This window comes from Arachis ipaensis, chromosome B05, assembly GCF_000816755.2.
Source record: "Arachis ipaensis cultivar K30076 chromosome B05, Araip1.1, whole genome shotgun sequence".
In the NCBI taxonomy this organism is placed as follows: domain Eukaryota; kingdom Viridiplantae; phylum Streptophyta; class Magnoliopsida; order Fabales; family Fabaceae; genus Arachis; species Arachis ipaensis.
In genome coordinates, this window is record NC_029789.2 from 146,403,053 (window position 1) to 146,421,285 (window position 18,233).

General features: G+C 35.1%; 2 protein-coding genes and 1 long non-coding RNA gene across 15 annotated transcripts; all 3 read left to right on the forward strand.

Moving 5' to 3' along the window:
• Positions 3,640 to 7,600, forward strand: LOC107644781. 13 transcript variants are annotated; one of them, XR_002347592.1, is made up of 10 exons: positions 3,640 to 4,067; positions 4,490 to 4,598; positions 4,723 to 4,764; positions 4,847 to 4,909; positions 5,131 to 5,180; positions 5,704 to 5,894; positions 6,097 to 6,141; positions 6,214 to 7,103; positions 7,224 to 7,391; positions 7,529 to 7,600. It is a non-coding gene; the product is annotated as an uncharacterized LOC107644781 (long non-coding RNA). The 13 variants fall into 13 exon arrangements; XR_002347586.1 differs by having other exon boundaries at positions 4,486 to 4,598; positions 4,723 to 4,909; XR_002347585.1 differs by having other exon boundaries at positions 4,723 to 4,909.
• On the forward strand, positions 11,054 to 12,935 carry LOC107644783 (1-aminocyclopropane-1-carboxylate oxidase homolog 1-like). The gene is made up of 3 exons (XM_016348711.2): positions 11,054 to 11,662; positions 12,120 to 12,441; positions 12,515 to 12,935. The coding sequence occupies exons 1-3, from the start codon at positions 11,133 to 11,135 to the stop codon at positions 12,776 to 12,778; spliced, it is 1,116 nt and encodes a 371-aa protein (XP_016204197.1). The 5' UTR covers positions 11,054 to 11,132; the 3' UTR covers positions 12,779 to 12,935.
• Positions 13,529 to 16,949, forward strand: LOC107644785 (1-aminocyclopropane-1-carboxylate oxidase homolog 1). The gene is made up of 3 exons (XM_016348712.2): positions 13,529 to 14,966; positions 15,464 to 15,785; positions 16,110 to 16,949. Exons 1-3 carry the CDS (start codon positions 14,449 to 14,451, stop codon positions 16,362 to 16,364), a joined length of 1,095 nt encoding a protein of 364 aa, XP_016204198.1. The 5' UTR covers positions 13,529 to 14,448; the 3' UTR covers positions 16,365 to 16,949.

Sequence of the window (18,233 nt, forward strand, 5' to 3'; positions counted from 1 at the left end):
GGTTTTTTTCAAATCATTATGAGCATTAAATGCCCAGCGCGGAGAACGAAACGGCAAACAGATGCCACAGCAGACCAAGAGACACGCGCGCAAGAGACGCGTCCCTCCCACGATCAGCCGACCCGACGACAACGCACGAGTGTAAACATCACGCGCCCCCAATGGCCCCCACGGCCATCGCTGACGCGTCGGGGGCACTGTTACGGCCTGGCCCAAACTCACGCGGGTCAACCCGACCCGAGTTCTCGCCGGCCCAGTAATGCGCCCTCCACCCGACCCGGACACGCGTCTCGTACGGCTTGCACACAGCCGAAGGACAGCGCCCTTGAGGGTATGGGCCTGGCCATTGAAGGGGTCCACTACTGACATGTATATAAGGGGGAGACTGGCTCTCCCCCCAAGGTACGTCACACTCTTACACCACCTCCTTTCCGCCTGCAATAAAAAAAGATTTTTTTTTTATTTTTTTTTCCTCTCATTTCCTTTCTCCTATTTTCCCTTCAAACACACACTAAAAAATTTTTCATGTTATTTGATATGTTATACCAAAAGCCCGTGTGTTAGATAAATGCCTTTTGAATTTTTCTTCTAGATATTTTTAAACATAATTAATAAAGACCACTTGGGCTATTGATCATTAATGAAATCAAAATTGTCACAAAAAAAAAATTAATGAAATCAAAATGTGTACGATATATCATCAAATATAACTACAATGTAACTTATGTAAGAAATTTTTACTTATCCGCAGTAAAATATCAATACCAATTCCTTCAAGACAAATATAAAACATCTGAAATAAGAAACAGTCACTTAAAATTGAATCGACCAAAGCAAAAACATTTGGCATTGGATGCAATTTCGTAATGTTATTTTCATAATCACCTTTTTTTGGTTTACCTAATGTTATTGGCCAAGTTATGTGCGATTCCTCATTGTTAGAACAACTATATTATATATATATATCAAAATTATATAATTACTAAAATTAACTATCAGTATAAAATATATATTAAAATATAAATATATATTATAAATAAATTAAATTATACATATATTTATATACTTGAGAATTAATTTTAGTATATAAATAACATTTTTGTTGTTCGAATACACTACTTCCATTGATTTACGTATTGGCAATTGGCCTTCGGCCAGCTAATACCATTTTTTTTGGGTTTGGCCAGCTAACACCGTTAGATTTAGGGAAAAAGACAAATAGATCCCTGATTTTTTAAACTTTTGATAAATATATCTCTAACAAAATTTAAATACAAAAAAGTCTCTGACTTTAACAAACGGAGGACAATTTAGTCTTTCCGTCTATTTGCCTCTTATACACCTAACGGAAGTGGCTGACGTGGCTGAAACGATGTCCAGGTGTCCGTTACGGTGCCACGTTGGAAGGAAAAAAATGTTCGAAGGACAAATAAGTCCTTGACGTCATTTTACAAATAAAGTTCGAAGGACAAATAGGTCTTTGAAAATTTTTTTTTTCAAAATTAATAAACTCATTTTCTAAATTCTCTCATCTACCTCTCTCCATTTTTATATTTCTCTCTACTATTTTTACTCTATATATAATTATATTTTATATTAGTAATTTGACAAATCAAAATATGTCATTCGATATTTTTTTACAATTAAAATATTTTAAATGTAAAATTATACACATTAAATTATTTTAAATTTTAGATAATGAATGTTAAAATTAATTACTAATAAAAAATTAGACTTTTTCATATAAAAATAATAACTAAAAATCTTATTATTTAATTTTTTATTTGCAGATATCTTGGTCTTCTTAGTCAGAAACTTTTGTCAACTTACGACTTTTTTGTAAAAGTAGTTTGATTTTATAAATCTTTTGTGTCATGCATAATTTATACTGTTAGAACAAAGTGAACTATAATTTTTAAAAAAAATATTCTCGTAATGTTATTATGCATAAAAATACTAGTTCTAATATAATACACAAATGCATTAATGCTAACTTAATACATGAATGATGCACAAATGAACTAATGCTAACTTGATGCATAAATGAACTGATGCTAACTAATGCCAATGGTATGATGAAAACTGAACTAATGCAATTTAACAAATTCTAATATAATACACAAATGCACTAAAACTAAACTAATGCAATTTAAAAAAAAGAGTAGAAACATAACAAGCCCAATTTCTATAATTTTAATACAAATAATTTAAATTGTAGAATAAAACAAGTTAACTAGATTTCAAAATACAAGCATAATTTTATCAGAAATTATTTTTAATATGGAAAGAAAATTGGTGTTTTGGTTGAATATTGACATTTGAAGTGTATTACAGTATTGTGGAAATTATTCAACACGCCCCCACGTGTTGGCTAAGATGCTGCCACGTGTTCAACACGCCCCCACGTGTTGGCCAGAATGATGTCACGTGTTTACCACGCCCCCCACGTGTTGACTTCCTACAAAAAAAATTCACCCATCTATAATTACACCACATTCTCCCATTTTCAACAAAAACACCAATATTTTTTCCATACAAAAAAAATTAGCCTAATTTTATAAACTAAATTCTCATAATAGAAGCATAATAGAAGTATAATGAAAAAAAAATTCTCAAGGACCTATTTGTCCTTCGAACTTTATTTGTAAAATGACGTCAAGGACTTATTTGTCCTTCGAACTTTTTTCCCCTTCCAACGTGGCACCGTAACGGACACCTGTACACCGTTTCAGCCACGTCAGCCAATTTCGTTAGGTGTATGAGAGGCAAATAGACGAAAGGACTAAATTGTCCTCCGTTTGTTAAAGTCAGAGACTTTTTTATATTTAAATTTTATCAGAAATGTATTTATAAAAAGTTTGAAAAATCATGACCTATCTGTCTTTTTCCCTTAGATTTATAAACGCTTTTTTATTTAATATTGAAAGGCCCAAACCCCAAAACATAACTTTAGTGTCCCAAATATGCTGGTTTAGTCTGGAATCCTTTTTTTTTTGGTTTTTTTTTGGTTGCCTCCTGGAAGTATTTGATTATTAATTTCAACATTTTGGAGTTATTATAATTTTATTTTCAAAAATCAATATTAATTGATGTAATAAAAGCCGAACTTATGTTTGCAGCTTTAGAAAGTCATACTCAAGCCTATGATCTTTTAATCTCACTCAAAAGCATTATGGTAATAATGAGAAAAATTTTGAAATATTTTTAAAACACTCATCTTTCACTCATTTTAATAGTTGATTTTAATTAATATATTATATATATTTTTTATAATAAAACTTAATAATTAAAATTATTAAAATATTAATGTTTTAAAAATATTTAAAATTTTTTAATATTATACAATATTTTTTTTGAAAAAGGATATTTTTGATGAATTTTATCTCATGAAAATATAGACGAAATTTTAGAGGAATTTTTTGTCGAAAAACAAAAAAATGAATTAGCATAAATTACAGATGGAAAAGAGAATCCGTCTATAATTCTGTCAAAAAAATTAATTTTTTTCGTAGGAAATGTTTATAGACGGAAAATTCATCTGTAATTAAATAGACAAAACACTGCGTTTTATTAAATTATTACAGACGAAAAATCCGTTTGTAATTTAAAATTTTTCGTCGAAAAATATTAGATTAAACCTAATTCTACCCCCACTCTTTTGAGCTCCATTCACACTCCACTCAACTAAAACGAGCTTCTTCCTCTCTCCTTCCACGAGCTTCTTCTTTCGCCGCTGCTGCCGCCGCTTGCACGTGTCTCCTCATCGCACGAGTTTCAGTCACATCCAATTCGAATCAATTCAACAATGGCCGCAGTGGCTTCCCCTTCCTCCAGAAACCAGACGTCGTCCTCCTCGTGCTCCTTTTCCCACCCCTTCGCTTCATACACCTCCGCCAATTTCGCTCCCGGAGCCTCTCCCTCGTCCCCACGCGCTTCTCCTCCTCCTTTGGCCACCATCGGCGTTTTTCTTCCACCGCTTCGCCACCGTGTCTAACATCGTCATCCGTGAGATTCTCCTCAGAGTAACCACCAGGCTCCCCCAGATAACACTCCACGGCTATAAAGAGGTATACTCTGATTTTATGATTCTGTTGCTTAGGGCTCAATTTTTCTGTGCCAATTTTAGGTTTATCAATTTTTCTTTTTAGTTTCTATCTTCTCAAAATAATTTAGAATTTTATTACAGAGACAGAGATGGCAAGCTTTCTGTGAAGGAACTCCAATCCTCTGATTCCATTAGATGAATATATGAATATTCGCTTGCTGTTATTGATTTTGTTTATAAGTCTAAGTTATAATTAATTTCCATTAGATGGACGGTTTTTAAGTTTCTTATTGGTTTTCTTAACCAACCATATATCTATCTTGGTTTGGCGCCATTGATAGTGATTAAGTGTGATCTAAGTATTAAAATTATGGATCCGATTCAATTGTTATTCACCTCGTTCTTCTTGTGCTAATAAGATTTTGGTGCTTTTCATTTAGTTAGGTCAGAATTTTGCAAAACATACTCTTTTGGTGCGGTCGACCTCAGCTGAAAGACCGACAGTTTTGGTTCGCTCTGCGGCAGCAGTAATACCTTTGCACTCCATGATGAAGTATATATTCGAATGCATCAAATTTTCTATCTCCAAAAATTGAATCTTATAATCTTTATACTGGTGCTGATTTGGTAATTCATAAAGTATGTGCTTTGAAGCTGATTCATCTTTTATTTTGCAGCTGGATATGCTACAAGAGGAGAATGAGGTTATATTAGAAAAGGTGGCGCTCTTCTGGCCTAACAAAGTTGATTTTAAACTCAAATTATGTGATATTTAACATATTTGCTTGATTATATTGACAGTTAAGAGTTGTAGAGAAAAAACGCCAAGAAGTGGAGGCCAGAGCTAGGGAGCTTGATAAATAGGTGAGGGTTCCTCCTCCTCTTCTCCTTTTTCCAAACCAAAAAAAAAAAGATATTAACTGAGCTTTGAAATCTAACAATATTAATATATAATACCATTGTTTATATTAATGTATATTTGAGTTTGATTTTTTATTTGCTTAATACTTACCAATAGAAACTGCTTTACTCCTTGTGCTGCCTTTGCTGATTTTTTGTGTCCTTCTTCATTTTAATTTTGGCAGGTTGCTTCTCTTAGAGAAGGTGTATCTCTAGAAACTAAACTTTTGAGCAGGTAAGTTCTGGTGTCAGTTTACCTTTGAAGTTTGTTAGGTTATCTGATGACAAACACAATTCAGTTAAGTTCACAAGGTCGAAAACCGACTTTGGAATATCTCCATGAATTTTGTTGCCGCATAAATTCAAGTACAGCAAGGAATAAGATGAGATTGCACTTAGATTTCATGTGAATTGGGTACGTGAAAGGTCTAAATGTTTCAAAAGCGGCAAAGATAAACACCAAAAAGGAATTATTCCATTTAAATAGCAGTTGATTGTTACATGCTTGATGTAGCTTTGTGCAATGTATTGCTTTTTAATAAGATCCATGCACATTTCATTGGTTATTTTGATTTATGTTCTTCACAAGACTGGGATATTTGTAAAAATTTCTTCTAGAAAGCCATTGTTTACAATCTGGTTCTCATTTTTCTGTCATTTACAAATTTGTTGATTATTTCATGAACATAGTTTCTTAACTGGAATGCTTGGTGGTAAAAAGTATTTTATAGCAAGAATCTGACATGTTCTTTCTGTAGATTGAATCTATTTGCAATCTTTTTGCTACTCTTTTCCTAGCCAGCATTGGAACGTTGATTCATGTTCATTTTCTCTGGAACCATGTTGACATTCTGGTAGCATCTGGAACTCATGTTCATTTTCTCTGAACCATGTTGATTCATGTTCATTTTCTCTTCTCAGTCGTGCTTCTAATCTTCATCTAGTTGAGGTTTGTGCTAAAATGGTTGTGACTATATTGATGAATCCAGTCTTTGATAGTTTAACGGTTTCTAATCAAAAACCATCCCTGATGTTCTTATTATATAGTGATTTTGCTTTATCCATTAAACCCAAAAAGACAGAAATGGTGATATAGATTGATACTTAATTATTGCCAACTAATAAGAATTCTGATATTTTATTAATTTTAGGATAAACTATATTTGCTGCTTCTTGGGACCACAGCTCTTAGTCTGGTACGAAACATTTTTATATATTTGAATTAACAGCTACAGAAATCCGTAACTGATCTATAATTGGGGTTATAGTCTTTCAGATTTTGAAATGCTGTGAACATGGCAATATACACATATAGCTGATAAACTTGGTGCAAAGAAATGGATAGGACAATAAAAATTTCTCTGTCTTTCAAAGAGATTGTTCTTTCATTAAAAAGAAAGTTTGAATTGAATGTCAATGTTAGACAAGCTTTGATGTGGAAAAAATTATCTATTCTTCAATATTGAAGTTTACCAAGATTAAGTATTTAAGTCTGAAAAGCGTAAAGTATATCATAAGCTGCCATCAGTTTCAATACTTTGTATTTAGTGATACTGCTATTAATTTATTATGAATGCATAATTCCATCAATAAATTTTCAGCTAATTTCTGCAAGTAACAACTCCTTTACTTTGCTAATATCTAGAAATTATAATCAGATATTTAGTCATATTTTGCTACATTTGTAAAAGTAGTTGTGTTCATACTTGCTACTTGAATGGTTTGGGTAAAAGATTGGATTTGATAGAATAAGAGAATACTAATGTGGGTGTAAAATTATTTTTTAAAATGACATCTAATTAGGTGTTTTATATAGTTAAAAGCAGTTTCTTTTTGAGATATTTGGTGTGAAAATGAACTGTTTTTCTTTTTTTCTTTTTTAATTTATCTGTAAGATATGATTGGATGTAATATATAAAAATTAAATTATTATTCCCTAATGTCATTCATTTTCATATTTTTTTGTTTTTTATTAAATTTTTGGATTAATTCTTCCCCCGCCCCTGTATTAGTCAAGGGACATGTATTTTCTGCAAAAGCTTCTGAATTTGAAAGGAGATGATGGTTTCAGAATGAATGAAGTGCTTGTGTCATTGTGGTACATAATGGGTTTGTGGCCCTTAGCCAATAGCATGCTGCTATTTCTTACAGGAAGGAGGTATTTCACTTTGAATCTGATATTCCCTAAAAAATTAACATAGTTTGTTAATGTTAATTGAAATGTTAATTCTGTTATTACTTTGCATGTCCTTGCAATGTTGACTATGATGTTCTACAGCTCAAAAAGCAAAGTTCCTTTTTGGCCCTTCTTTTTACTTTCAGTTTTGACGGTGCATATGCGCTTCTTCCTTATTTCATACTTTGGAATCCACCAGCACCTCCGATTGAAGAAACTGAGCTTAAATCATGGCCATTGATCTTTCTTGAATCAAAAGTAACTGCAGAGGTAAGTACTCATCTTAGTTTCATCTTGAAAATTGTTGCAGGCAGATACTTGAAATTTAATCAAAAGTAACTGCAGTGGTAACAACTCCTTTTTGGTTCTTTTTTCTAATAATTGCTTTATTTGTTGTCTGAGTGTAGATCGGATATAGTAAGGTAGACATCCTCTGCTCAGAAAGTGGGAAGTAGCGAATAATTTTGATGGACCAAGATGTTGGGAATAAGACACCATGTCCCCTTGAGAAAACACCTTTGACAGAGAAATAAAATAGACACAATCACAACACAAGAATTTAACGTGGAAACTCCAATTACCGGAGAAAAAATCACGACCATTGTCAAATGACAACCAGAGATTATCACTATGTGAAAATTGTTACAACACATAGACTTCTTTCTCTCTAACACCGGCACCCCAGTACACCCACACTCTCTCAAAGCAAATATCTAACTACACCTCACAACACTCTCTAATCAAAGAGTATAGAGGAAAAGAAAAATCAGATACAAGCTTAAAGTGTTTCTGACTGGTGCAAAAATTATGGAAAACTTAGCCTCATATTTATAGCCTAGGCCACTCACTCTATTTGCTATCCTAAGTAATGTGGGACTAATTCAACCAAATCCTAACAATCTCCACCTTGATTGAAATAGTCACACATCTTCAGCTTCCATTGTCAACACCGACAATTCTTTGCTGCCATTGTCTATACCGACAATCATAGTTCATAGAACTATCATACTCCACCATGAAAGTATATTCACTTGGAATTAGACCATTCCAAGCATTTTGTCTTAGTACAGATCAAAACCTTGCTGAAAATTCATGGTGCAACTTCCAAATTGACTTTTCCTGGAAGTTCTTCAGCCATCGACCTAACTCCACCACACACCTTGCATCTCAACGCCAACCAATACCCGTGTGCAATTTGTGGACCCGATTGCCACAACTTATCCTTATCCATGGCAGTGCGGCAATACCATGAGGATACTTCTTGTCTTCTAGAGAACATCATCTTCTCTCATAGAGAGAGCAACCAGAGATCTTCTCCTTCAACGCCTTGTGCAAACCTGATTGTATCAACACATCCTTGACTTGTATTTGCCACAAGCCAAAATTGATTCTTCCATCAAATTTCTCTATTTCAAGCTTCACAGCACTTGAATATCCTGACATTGTTGCAATCGTATACTGAAATAGTATAACTCAATTGTAGACCGTGCACTAGGAAGGGTCCCCAGGAAAGAGAGGTGGGTCACAATGAACACACTTAAATATCAGGTCTTTCCTTAGCCAGAACCTTTCCAAACTGCACTCTCATAGTGTCACACTGCCTTCCAGCAACAACAACAGCAACCAAAGATCAACCTCAAGCTACAGGACAAAATTCTTTTCTGATGTGGAAGGTCAGACTAGGCTGCAACCACAGAGCATACTAAGAATAAATCCCACCGAACCGAAGCTCTGATACCACTTGTTGGGAATAAGACACCATTCCCCCTTTAGAAAACACCTTTGACAGAGAAATAAAATAGACACAATCACAACACAAGAATTTAACGTGGAAACTCCAATTACCGGAGAAAAAACCATGGCCGTTGTCAAATGACAACCAGAGATTATCACTATGTGAAAATTGTTACAACACATAGACTTCTTTCTCTTTAACACCGGCGCCCCAGTACACCCACACTCTCTCAAAGCAAATATCTAACTACACCTCACAACACTCTCTAATCAAAGAGTATAGAGGAAAAGAAAAATCAGATACAAGCTTAAAGTGTTTCTGACTGGTGCAAAAATTATGGAGAACTTAGCCTTATATTTATAGCCAGGTCACTCACTCCATTTGCTATCCTAAGCAATGTGGGACTAATTCAACCAAATTCTAACACAAGAATCTCAAGAAGCAAGTATATTGCCACCATTACAAGAAACTCAAGAAAAAATGAAGCTATCCATAAATTAGGATATTGAATCCTGATGAGTCCATTAGTAGTTACTTGTCATCTAATGTATTCAGATTGTATTATTGCATGAAAATAATTTCTTCTTATTATAAAGAAAGCGCTTTGTGCTCACTGGTGTGTTTTTCTATTTGTACCATCAATAAAAATTTGTATTTATTAAATTTATATTTATTTTGTATGAAAACAAGTTTATTTTGTAATGGAAAAATCTAAAAAAAATTCTATTTTACCTTAATAACGGATTTACAGACGGATTTTCTGTCTGTAATCAGAGTGTGGGATGATTTTCCAAGGTTCAAATTACAGACAAAAAATCTGTCAGAAAATCCGTTTGTAATTACAGATAGAAAATCCGCCGAAAATTCCGTCTGTAATTACAGATGAAAAATCCGTCGGAAAGTTCGGTGTCTCAGGGAAATGGATGGAGAATTTACAGAGAGAAAATCCGTCGGTAACTAGTAAAAATTTGTCGGTAACGAAAAATCCGTCTATAATAAAGACTAAATCTGTCTGTATTAATCCATTTTCTAGTTGTGTTAGGGATGTCAACTGGATAGGACGGAGCAAGAGATGCCTTTCTACTCTCCATTCTCGTCCTCAGATTTGTTTCATATCCCCATTTTCATTGTCTGGTGTGGGAGAATATTGTTCTCCATCTTCATTTTTTATAGAGTCCTATTTTCTGCTGGGACTTGATTCTTCATCTCTCTAATAATTCTGACTAATTATTAATTTTCATAGGAATAAAGTTGAAAGTATCCATCCTATACAAAATCAGTAAGATTTTATATAAAAAGTCTAAACGATTAGATGATGACTTCTTTCAAAATGACACAGTGAGGGACGCCACGACAAACTAGAACACTGAGCAGTGGATGAGGTGGGAGACGCGGTAGTAGAGAGGAGAATGAACACGACGATAGAGTTGTGGAAAGAAACGCAACGAATATAGAGAACGACGTGGAGAAGGTGATAAAACGGTGAGGGGTGACAATGCGGTGAGATGGGAAAGTGGCGAGGCTGCAGAGAGGTTGGATAGAGTATAGACGATGCTAGGGATTTATAAATTGAAGAAGGGCTATGCAAATGAGGATTAAAAAATTTTGATCTCTCTTTCTCTCTCTAACATATATGAGATATAAACTATTAAAGACAATTAAATAAATTTATAAATTTCAAAAATTAACGGGACGAGATAAAATTCCTGCTAATTCAAGCGCCTACTTCAAGGAAATTTTGCCCCATCCCTATTTCCGCAAAAAAATTTTACAATTAAATCTCTATTCGAAGTACTCTCTGCAATTAAGTTAATTGAGAGAATTTAGTTTGTTGTTAAATTAATTAAAAGTTACTAATTTGGAGCTATTTGCTGTGATAATATAGCTTAGTGAAGTATATATATAATTCATTAAACGCTGAATTCCATAACCAATTTTTATTTTTTTCTCAATCAAAAATCACTCCTATGTTATACAACTGCCATATGAATGTTCACATTAGACTTTTATGGAGAAAAAATAGTTGCAACAACACTCAAGAAAAGAATATAAAATCCACAAATTCTGCAAACGATGTGGCAATAGATTTGAAATTGAACCCTCGTTTTAACTAAAATATAATTCAATTTACCAACACCTTACATCACGTGAGAGGTGAGGCTAATTACAACCTTGGCCAGCATTAGCACGTGCGATATGCCAATATAAAAAAAAGACGAGAGAGAGATAAAGCTCAATCTTGTAACACTCATCATTGTCACAGTGTCACAATCACAATGATTGTCGCCGGGGCCGGAAATCCCGCAATCAACGACCGCTTGAGACGATTGAAGGCTTTTGACGAATCTAAAGCCGGAGTCAAAGGCCTCGTTGACTCCGGCATCACCAAACTCCCACAAATCTTCATTCGCTCCCCGGAAGAGCTTACCGCCGGCGACCCATCTCCGGGAGAACCGACACCGACCCAGTTCAGGATCCCAGTCATCGACCTCAAGGATATCTCCGGAGACCGCGCCGGAATAGTGGCGGGCGTAAGACATGCGGCGGAGACGGTGGGGTTTTTCCAGGTGGTGAATCACGGGATCCCCGTGAAGCTTCTGGAAGAGACGCTGACAGCGGCGCGTGAGTTTCACGAGCTGGCACAGGAGGTGAAAGGAGAGTACTACACAAGGGAGATGATGAAGAAAGTGAAGTATGTTAGCAACTTTGATTTGTATCAATCAAAGTATGCTAATTGGAGAGACACACTATTCTATGTTATGGGCCCTGAACCCCTTGATCCTCAAGAACTGCCTCCCCCATGCAGGTAGGTAATTACTGATTAATCTTGTATCCTATGGATTTAATTAGTAATTAATTCACTCAAAAGTTGGTGAATTAACTTTTTTTTTTATTTCCATGGTATGGTATGAGGTTAAGTTCTAATTTGTTGTGAATTTGGAGTCTATTTAAAGATTTTTATTGGCATAGTTTGTTGCATGTATAAAATGAGATTTAATTCAAATTCTCAACACTTGTTTAAGTGGATAAGTAACCTGATTACTCGACCAATTCAGATTGGTTATAAACTAACTTTTAGTTAGTTAACCTTAAGAAATTTAATATTTTTTTTGGTGACTAAGAAATTTAATATTTAAATTTATAATTTAAAATTTATAAATAAAATGATTTAAAAACGTTAATTAGCTGATGTTGGTTAAAAAAATTAGTTACGTAACATTAATCTTAATTCAGAGTACATAACTACCTAGTTTAATTTGCAGGGAAGTGACAATGGAATATTCAAGGCAAGTGAAGGGTTTGGGGAAGGTGTTATTTGAATTGCTATCAGAAGCACTTGGACTTAAGCCTGAGCATCTTGCAAGCTTGGATTGTGCAAACGGGCACTCAATTTTATACCATTATTACCCACCATGTCCTGAGCCAGAACTCACCATGAGAACTACCAGACACTCTGATCCCGATTTCCTAACTCTTCTGCTTCAAGATCACATTGGTGGCCTCCAAGTTTTGACCCAAAATGGTTGGATTGATGTGCCTCCTCTTCATGGAGCTATAGTAGTCAACATTGGAGATTTGCTACAAGTAAGTCCAATTCTTTTAAATTGAGTTGAAAATGCATGATTAGACTAGTGCTATAATATGATACATACTACAGCTAATGTCCAACGACAAATTCAAGAGTGTGGAGCACCGTGTACTTGCAAATCATGTAGGGCCAAGAGTATCAGTGGCATGCTTTTTCACTCTTCATCTTCACCAAACAAGAAGAATGTATGGCCCCATCAAAGAACTCTTGTCCGAGGATAACCCTCCAGTGTATAGGGATACATCACTCAAAGACTTCATTGCTTACTATGATAGCAAGGGCCTGCGCGACCATGGCAATTCAGCTCTTTCCCATTTTAAGTTAATGGGTTAATTATGGCATGGAATTCCACTTAGATCAATACTTCATACTCATAAATAGCTCCTAACTTGGGACATAAATAAAATTATGCATGTTAAATTTTGACATACAAAGGAGAATTTGGGTCATATTTTGTAGTTGAAAGATGAGTTGTCGTGACTAAAATTATGAAATTTTACTATCACTAGAATAATGACTACACTATTTTGAGTAATTTTTTTTTTTTTTATGTTTGAGAAAATGATGAATTTAACAAGGATATCAATAATAAAAAACGCTCATTTTAAGAAGGATATGAAAGTAACTGAAGAAAAGTACGTACTATATCACTAAGAAATAGATGGGCATAACTAAATAGAAATTAAATCATATCTTCATTGAACTCAATTTAATTTTGACAAAATTAATTTTAAAATAAAAATATATTTTGGTCTTCAAACACCTAAATTTGGGTTAATTTTATGACATTGAAATTTGTTAGAAAATAATTATAAACAATTTAGATCAATTAGCATCGTCTATATTTATATAGTATATCTGTACATTAATTGTAGAATTTTATGTCTTTATTACTTTGATTCATTTAGCACCTATAAATACCCTTTATATATTGTACCTTTTATCACACTCAATAATACACTTTTCAGATCACTCTCTCAATCTCTTGTTTTTAACATGGTATCAAAAGCCTAAGGTTTTTTTTTTTTTTCAATGAGTTTTTGTTCATAACTTTTTCTCATCCGACCGTGCCGGTTTCCTCTCGTTTTTCGATCTATTTTTGACGCTTTGGTCCGTCACCTCCGACATCATCGTGTTCCTCTCTTCGTCAGTTTTCCAACGCTGCCAAGATCGCCGCCATCAGCCACCAGACGCGCCGTCACGCACCGCCGGAATCTTGCTGCCCGCCTCCATTGTTTCTCCTTTAAAAGGTTCAGCTGCCGTTGGATCTCAGCTCCAATCGGACGATTCTCGTGCTCCCACGTGTTAGCGACGCGAGCCCTCCTCGCCCTCTAGCCTTTCAGCAGCCATTGATCTTGGTGCAGATCTAACACTCCTGGTGCTGCCACGTGGTCGTAACGAAGCTATTCTTGGCCGACCCGCGAACGCATGACCCAACCCGCGTTTGACCCGCGCGTCCACCTCGCTGCCAGCATGTCTCTCTCCCTCCTTTCAGGTGCCGTCACGCGTCATTGTTCGCTGACGTGCCTGCTGACGTGGCGGACAAGTGGGACCTTCCCTAAGATTTTTTGGTGAGCTCTTTTCAATTTCGCGCTCTGTTTTTCCGTTTTCTGCCTCGAATTTGCAGTTTTTTTCTTTCCTTTGCTATTTCTTCTATTACTATGGAAAAATTAGATGTTTTTTAGCCTATTCCTGTTATTTTTATTGGCTCCAACTATGCACATTGAGTTGAAACTATGCGAAGATTTTTTAAAGGACGTAAATTATGGGGATATATAACTTGTGATATTGCGTGTCCTGTTAAGCCAATTGTGACTGATAATTCTAAAGATGGTGCCTCCAAATCCAAAGAAAATACTAAGAAGGAAAATGACTATGTAGATAAATTGGAATTTATGACATTGAAATTATTTTAGAAGTCCAAAATATCATCTCTTCTCAAAAGCTATTTTGTGAGAAAATAAAATCTTTGTAAGATTAGAAGCATTTTGCACTCTCCAACAATGTCTGTCGCCGGCACCGGCGGAGTTTCAAAATCTTACAATCGTCTCCAGCAACTGAAGTCCTTCGATGAATCCAAAGCTGGCGTCAAGGGCCTCGTTGACTCTGGCATCACCAAACTCCCACAAATCTTCATCCGCCCTCCGGAAGAACTCGCCGCCGACAACCAGACTCCGTCCCAGTTCACGATTCCGGTCATCGACCTCAAGGGTGTCTCCGGAGACCGTTCCAAAGTGGTTGCCGCAGTTCGAGAGGCCGCGGAGACGGTGGGGCTGTTCCAAGTGGTAAATCATGGGGTGCCATTGAAGGTGCTGGAAGAAACGCTGACTGCGGCGCGTCAGTTCCACGAGTTGCCACAGGAGGTGAAGGGAGAGTATTACACGAGGGATAAGATGAAGAAGGTGAAGTATGGTAGCAACTTTGATTTGTATCGAACGAGATATGCTAATTGGAGAGACACACTGTTGTGTGTTATGGGTCCTGATCCTCTTCATCCTCAGGAATTGCATTTGGTTTGTAGGTTCGTAATATAACTTTGATATTCAGAATAACATTTTGCAATTAATTTATCAAGATTATGTATTTACTTATGGAAACTATTTTTATTCTCGATACTCGAATTGCGTATACTTGACTAGAAGATTATAATGTCTTGCTACCTTGGCTATAGCGACACTTTGGTCGGATGGGCTCTTATATGAAGCCATAGTTAATTATCAAAATGACATCTCACTAAGTTGAGTTGGTTGACTGGAAAGCTCACCAGTCGGGTTCAAATTACGCATTGTGTATGCATCTACTCATCAGCCAATAATAGATCAGAATTCCGATTTACAACGGATTAGTTTTTGGTCTGCCAAGCAGAGAGATATTGTGAGGAACCAAGGGAGGATATAAGTAGAAAGTTGTGGGATGTGAATTAATATGATTTAGGAAAATGTGATTTGATTTAGAGGGAACCAAAATTTTGGGTACTTATGCTGTATAATTTAGCCATGAAATAAAACTGATTTGCAGGGATGCAATAATGGAGTACTCAAGGCAGATAAAGGTATTGGGGAGCCTTTTATTTGGATTGTTATCAGAAGCACTTGGACTGAACCCTGAATATCTTGAAAGCATAGATTGTGCAAAAGGGCATTCAATTCTGTGTCACTATTATCCACCATGTCCTCAGCCTGAACTCACTCTTGGCACTACCAAACACTCAGATCCTGGCTTTCTCACAATTCTGCTCCAAGATCACATTGGTGGCCTACAAGTTTTGTGGCAAAATCAGTGGATCAATGTTCCCCCTGTTCATGCTGCTTTGGTAGTTAACATTGGAGATATGCTACAAGTGAGTCCAATATTTTTCCAATCTATTAAAATCTTTCAGTTTTTAACTTTTTATAGAGAGATGATATTTCATTTCAACCCTATATTTGATCATTTTAAATCTCAATTGTTTGTTCTCTATATGACGTGTGAATCTTCCGTGGAATCAGCCATCGATACAATTATTAAGTTAAGGCACCTACATTACACCTTTTTGACAGGATGTTTAAGCACTGGACTACCGTTTATGACATGTGAATCCTTTCCAATAGATGCATAATTTATAATGTAACTAGAGCAGAATCATATATCGTGTAATAATCTTAATTTATGTTACCATTTGCAGCTGATATCTAATGACAAATTGAAAAGCGTGGAGCACCGTGTTGTGGCAAACCATAGAGGGCCAAGGGTATCAGTTGCATGCTTCTTCACTCTTGATAACCCATCACAAAGAATATATGGCCCCATCAAGGAGTTACTTTCACAAGATAACCCCCCTCTGTATAGGGATACATTGTTACAAGATTTTAATGCTTATTACTATAACAAGGGACTTGGTGGCAATTCTGCTCTTTATCATTTTTTGTTGCAAAGGTAAAAAAAGGATATCACAAAATATGGTTTTAAAGAACATAATATAGGGCTCAAACACTTGCTATATCAACACATCATATTCACATTTCTAAAGCTACTTAGAGATTAATGTATGTTGTCCAGAGTAGTATACTTGTTAGAAATAGCAATGTTCATCACTCATGATCATTCTATCTCCAGTCTCCATCAACAAGAATCTATGCCCCCATAAGGGAGCTATTGTCTCAAGATAATCCTTCTCTCTTAATGGGGAAACATTATTGCAGGATTACAGAGCATACTTTTATGACAAAGCACTTGATGGAAATTCAGCTCTTTACCATTTTCAGTTACACAGATAGATATTAAGCATCATGCACCTGCATCTGAATGATATTAAGCACTGGTCTTGTTTTCATTATATTATAGTTATACTATATTTTGTTTTAAAAAAAATGTCTCCTGAATAAGCATATATATTATTACCATAATGCTATTGAATGATATTAATAGATCATAAGTTTGAGTGTGGCTTTCTAATGCTGCAAACATCTGCTCTGAAGAATTTTTGGCAATTGATATCAAACAAAATCAAGAACTTGTAAACTTACCGACTGAAGTTCCAACTTAATTCTAGTTTTGCTTTCTTCTTAGTTTCATTTTTTTATTGTGTCTCGCTAATGTTTAAGCTAAGGATGAGAGAATCCCACTTTCTTTTGTGTAGTCCTTAATTTGATCAAAATATTTTTTTTCATTTGAAATAAAATAACTTACTGTCTTTGGAAAAAAAACATACGCTTTGCTTTTACGATATCAATTAATATTGATTTTAGAAAATAAAACAGATAATAGTTTCAAAAATGTCGAAATGAAAAATCAAATACTTCCAGACAATACCAAAATAATAATAATAAATAAATAAATAAATAAATAATCAAAAACAGAAGAAACAAACGAAAAAATTCCAGACAAATTCATATTTGGGCCACTGTGAAGTTTTGTTTTTGGAGATTGGCCTTTCAATCTTAAATAAAACTGCATTAGACTTGGATCATGTTAGATGACAGCCTGGTTTTTGTGTTAAGAAACAAAAATCTGTTTTATAAATCTAATTGTGTTATCCGGATTTATTTTTGGGTAAAGGCCAATACGTAAATGGAAGTAGTATATTTTTAAGTTTCTAACACTGATAAAGTCCAAAAAGAAAAAGTTTCTAACAGTCAGTAACAGGGGGAACATTGAATTTGTCCTCTCTATGTTAGAACTAACGTGGTCAATAAGAGGTGTATATGTAATGGTAAATTATACGGTAGAGAGATTAATTTATAGAGAGATAAAGATATTTCGTAAGATGTAGCTTCAGTTTGACACGTAGTTCTGTGATTGTTGTCAGATACAGGAGTAGAATGGCTCAATTGGTGAGCCGCACTGTGCACGAGGCCATAGAATATCGGTTACGGGAACGCTATGAGGTAGGAGCAAGTGTTGCTTATGGGCCTGGTTGAATATGAGTTTGGACTTTGGAGAAGATGAACCTTGTTTATTTTCTTTTATTAACGTTTGTCTGTTTGTGGACCCGTAATGTATGTATGTTTTTTTTCATGAGAGTATAGACTATAGAAGTGGCCGAGGCATGTGATTCGGTGGCAAAAGTATTTGCCTCAAATCAAAGTCACACAAATTTGAATTCTAACAGTGGTTGGTAACTAGGTTAGTGTGTGAGTAGATGTATAAGTGTGTAATTTAGGATTGGGGGTTATTCAATCTATCGACTAAAAAAGACTATAAAAAAATAATGCGAACGATTTTATTGTATTATAACTTACAAGAATAATATGAAGCCGGACAATAATAATAATAATAATAATATAATATATTACAAGAATAATGTGAA

Bases quoted from the DNA above. Each gene is read 5' to 3' on its own strand.
- LOC107644783 (XM_016348711.2), top strand. From the start codon at position 11,133: ATGATTGTCGCCGGGGCCGGAAATCCCGCAATCAACGACCGCTTGAGA. The intron at 11,663-12,119 runs GTAGGTAATTAC...TTTAATTTGCAG, and splicing joins GAACTGCCTCCCCCATGCAG to GGAAGTGACAATGGAATATT. The intron at 12,442-12,514 runs GTAAGTCCAATT...TACATACTACAG, and splicing joins ACATTGGAGATTTGCTACAA to CTAATGTCCAACGACAAATT.
- LOC107644785 (XM_016348712.2), top strand. From the start codon at position 14,449: ATGTCTGTCGCCGGCACCGGCGGAGTTTCAAAATCTTACAATCGTCTC. The intron at 14,967-15,463 runs GTTCGTAATATA...ACTGATTTGCAG, and splicing joins GAATTGCATTTGGTTTGTAG to GGATGCAATAATGGAGTACT. The intron at 15,786-16,109 runs GTGAGTCCAATA...TACCATTTGCAG, and splicing joins ACATTGGAGATATGCTACAA to CTGATATCTAATGACAAATT.